Source organism: Anopheles cruzii, chromosome 2 (assembly GCF_943734635.1).
Source record: "Anopheles cruzii chromosome 2, idAnoCruzAS_RS32_06, whole genome shotgun sequence".
NCBI lineage: Eukaryota > Metazoa > Arthropoda > Insecta > Diptera > Culicidae > Anopheles > Anopheles cruzii.
In genome coordinates, this window is record NC_069144.1 from 36447479 (window position 1) to 36450798 (window position 3320).

At 47.2% G+C, this 3320-nt stretch overlaps 1 protein-coding gene across 1 annotated transcript; it reads left to right on the top strand.

Moving 5' to 3' along the window:
* Positions 1-1768: 1768 nt before the first annotated feature.
* Positions 1769-2233, top strand: LOC128267363 (cuticle protein CP14.6-like). The gene has a single exon (XM_053004180.1). The coding sequence runs from the start codon at positions 1769-1771 to the stop codon at positions 2231-2233; it is 465 nt and encodes a 154-aa protein (XP_052860140.1).
* Positions 2234-3320: the final 1087 nt, after the last annotated feature.

Consider the following 3320-nt stretch of genomic DNA (forward strand, 5'->3'; position numbering starts at 1 on the left):
GTCTACACGCCACGATGTATCGTTTCGATTTGCAATGACAGCCATGGAAGTAACACTGTATTGGTCTGTCTTGCCATTGTGCGTTTCGGTTAAAAATAAAAAATAGAACGTGCCAAGAGTACTTATCAGTCCCAGTGGTCGAGGAAATGGCTTTTAAAGCGAAGCCATTATTCTCACGTTAAACTTTTGCTTTAAAAACATTCAAAACAACATGTCAAACCGCCATCAACACACGCACACATGTCTATCCACCGTCAGCACACGCACACATGTATGGAGATTGGATCCAATGGACCGAAATTGATGCTCGGCGCATTAAATTTTTTTGATCTGAAACTATGGTCGTATACAAGCAAATTGGTACTATTTTGCTGTCTACACGTAACGATATATCGTTACGATTGGTCTCATACAAGGCATCGTTCAGATATATCGTTACGTGTAAACGGGGCTTTATACACGTTCAACATTCGTTCCTAATTTGCTTCTAAACCTTTCAAGAATAAAAATTGTATCACCGCACGATACTTGATTTTTTTCGTTGTAAGAAATACCGTGACACGTGGATACTAAATGACTAGTTAAAAAAAATTAAGCGACCGATTGAAATGAAACGTCTCATATGAATATGTCTCATATGTCTCATGAAGAGTTTACCAATATACAAAAAAAATTAGGCTAGTAGGAGCGCCCTCTGTTATCGAGGCTCCAAATTTAATGAGCAGCCTAGTAAATATCCAATCTCTATCTCCGTAATCATCTTCACAACGTTACAGAAAGCAACAGAGATCAAAATTGACTCCAGGACTCCAGATATTGAGCGGATATGTTAACAGTAATTCAAACGAACCAAACTAAACTTAACATTCTATAGTTATCGTCTTGTTATGTAACATCAATCTAAAACTGAGATGAGCCATTTCGGCAGAGATGCTGACGCTCGCAAAGCACTGGAATCTAACGGTGCAATCCTGCCGAACGAGACACATTTCGATTCAACTGACCATAGCAAACGTCACATTGGCTTAGAAGTTGCCGACTTGCATCGAGTCCGGTGCTGGTGTCGATGAGTCTGGCGACCCACGCCAAGCACCGAAACGGCCCGCGACTCGATGGCCTCCGATTGCGAGATGCATTCGTTGCAAAATGTGACGTCAAACATCGGGAGCGGCAGCATGATCACCCGGCGTATCGCCGACGATGCCGGCTGTCAGTTCGATCGAGGGGCCGCTCGGTTGCTAGGTGTTTCCCGGCCAGTGGACCTGGATACGGTTCCTGTTCGGGGCTCTCACCGTGGTAATTATCGTTTAACTTTGGAGGCTTTGCGGACCTGCGCGTGTTCGGCGGTATCAACGGAACCATCAACACACGGCACCGGTGTCACTATCATTTCGGCCCAAAAAAACCGACCACTCCGACCCCGTATTTCTGGGCCAACAGAAGTTGGTCAGCGCCGTTGGAGTTTCCCAATTCGCACCATTCAAAGACGGTCGGTTCGCATGGGCCCTGGGACGGTAATTTGCATGCAGATCCAGTTCCTACACTCTCTCTCTCTCTCTGTGTCGCTTCGATGATTTAGAAGCCCGCCCCCGAAGTGATAGTTGTTGAAGCCCCACTTTTAAGGACTAATCCTGTTGTTCCTTAGCCTTGGTGGAAAGGCTGGTAACCGTATAAAAGCACCCGCCGCCGGCCAAAGTGTCATCAGTCGGTTGGTTAGGCTCCGTTCCACTTGAAGCAAACTTCGGACAGCGAATCCACGCGGAAAGCGATGATGACCCAAACCGTAAGTGTGCCGGTTCTGCTGCTGGTTGGCGGACTTCTCGCTGTCGGTGCAGCGCCCCCGAAGAAAGCGGCCCGAGCGGCAGGCGGTGGTGGTCCCGACAGTGCCGCGGTCGTCGTGCAGCAGGATCAACTCATCAACGATGACGGTTCGTACAGTTACGTGTACGAAACGAGCAACGGCATCCGGGTGCAGGCCAGCAGTGCCGATGGCGTGCGGAGTAGCGGTGACTTCTCGTACACCGCCCCGGATGGGACCAACGTGGCGGTGATGTACGTGGCGGACGAGTATGGCTTCCAGGCGCAGGGGGAGCACCTGCCCGTGGAACCGCCGGCGCCGGATCACGTGATCAAACTGCTCGAGGACATCCGGGACAATCCGCCGAACGATCCGGATTTTGATGCCGCCTTCCTGGACTCGGAAATCGTCCGGCTTCGGGCAACGCAGGGTTGAGAGGACGACGCGACCGGGGAGGGGCATAGTTCCTGGAGGACTCGTTTAATTAGCTCAAGACACTCGTTTAGCCTGTAGGTGCGTCGTGCAATTTCGTACAAATAAAGTTCTACATTTTACTGTATCCAATCGCTCTCAGTGCGTTCCGATCGATCCGACGGCCAGGTCTGCATTATTATCTGTCATACATTTAAACCTACAGTGCCGATCAAGTCAAAGAGTTTTCAAATTGAAACAAAGTATTGAATTCCTCAAGTAACGCCATTCCAGCTAGTCGGCCCTGTATATTGGTCCATTCCATTGCATTAATCCATTCCAGCTAATTGGTCCTGTATGTATCGGGAATTAGCTTACAAATTGAAACATCTTTCTTTATTTTTCAGATCTTTAAGTCTTCAACCTTTAAAATAATCCCTACTCTATGCAATGCATTTATGCCTAAATCTGTTCCAATTTTCAAAGCGGTTCGAAAAGTTCTTTTTTGGAACAAACTTCAACGCATACTTAGTTTCGACTCCTATCACAACTATTGACTGTAAAACTTGTCCACGGAGCGGTCTTTTGAATTTAGCGTTTAGCCAGAAGTCAGATGGTCAGGCGAAATCGGTGATTACGGAACAATATGAGTCGAAATGATCACGAAAATGTGATGCCAAAACACCACGAGAAAGTTCTCTCCACAAATGTCCCATTAATTTATGGCCACAGTATACTATACTCGTATAGTATACTCGTAATTGAAAATTGACGCCGATTTCTATCGTCCACAATCGGCAGTATCGGTGGCCGTACTCAACCGAGCACCATTACCCCGGTCCATGAAGGGAATTAAGACTGGATAATAACATTGCTCTGGACCTGAACTAGGGACTGCCCAATTGGTTGTGGTGACCGTTATGAGAAGTGGATGGAACACTGATCCCTCTCCTGGGCCCAGAAGCTGAACATTTGATTACTTTTAATTTATTTGCTGACCATCTTGCAGGCGTAGCAGGACCTAACAATGAGTGACGGTCACGACCCCATTCGGATGATGACTGAAATCCGCCATTTTCTTTTCCACTATTGTTTACCATTGAGACTGTGC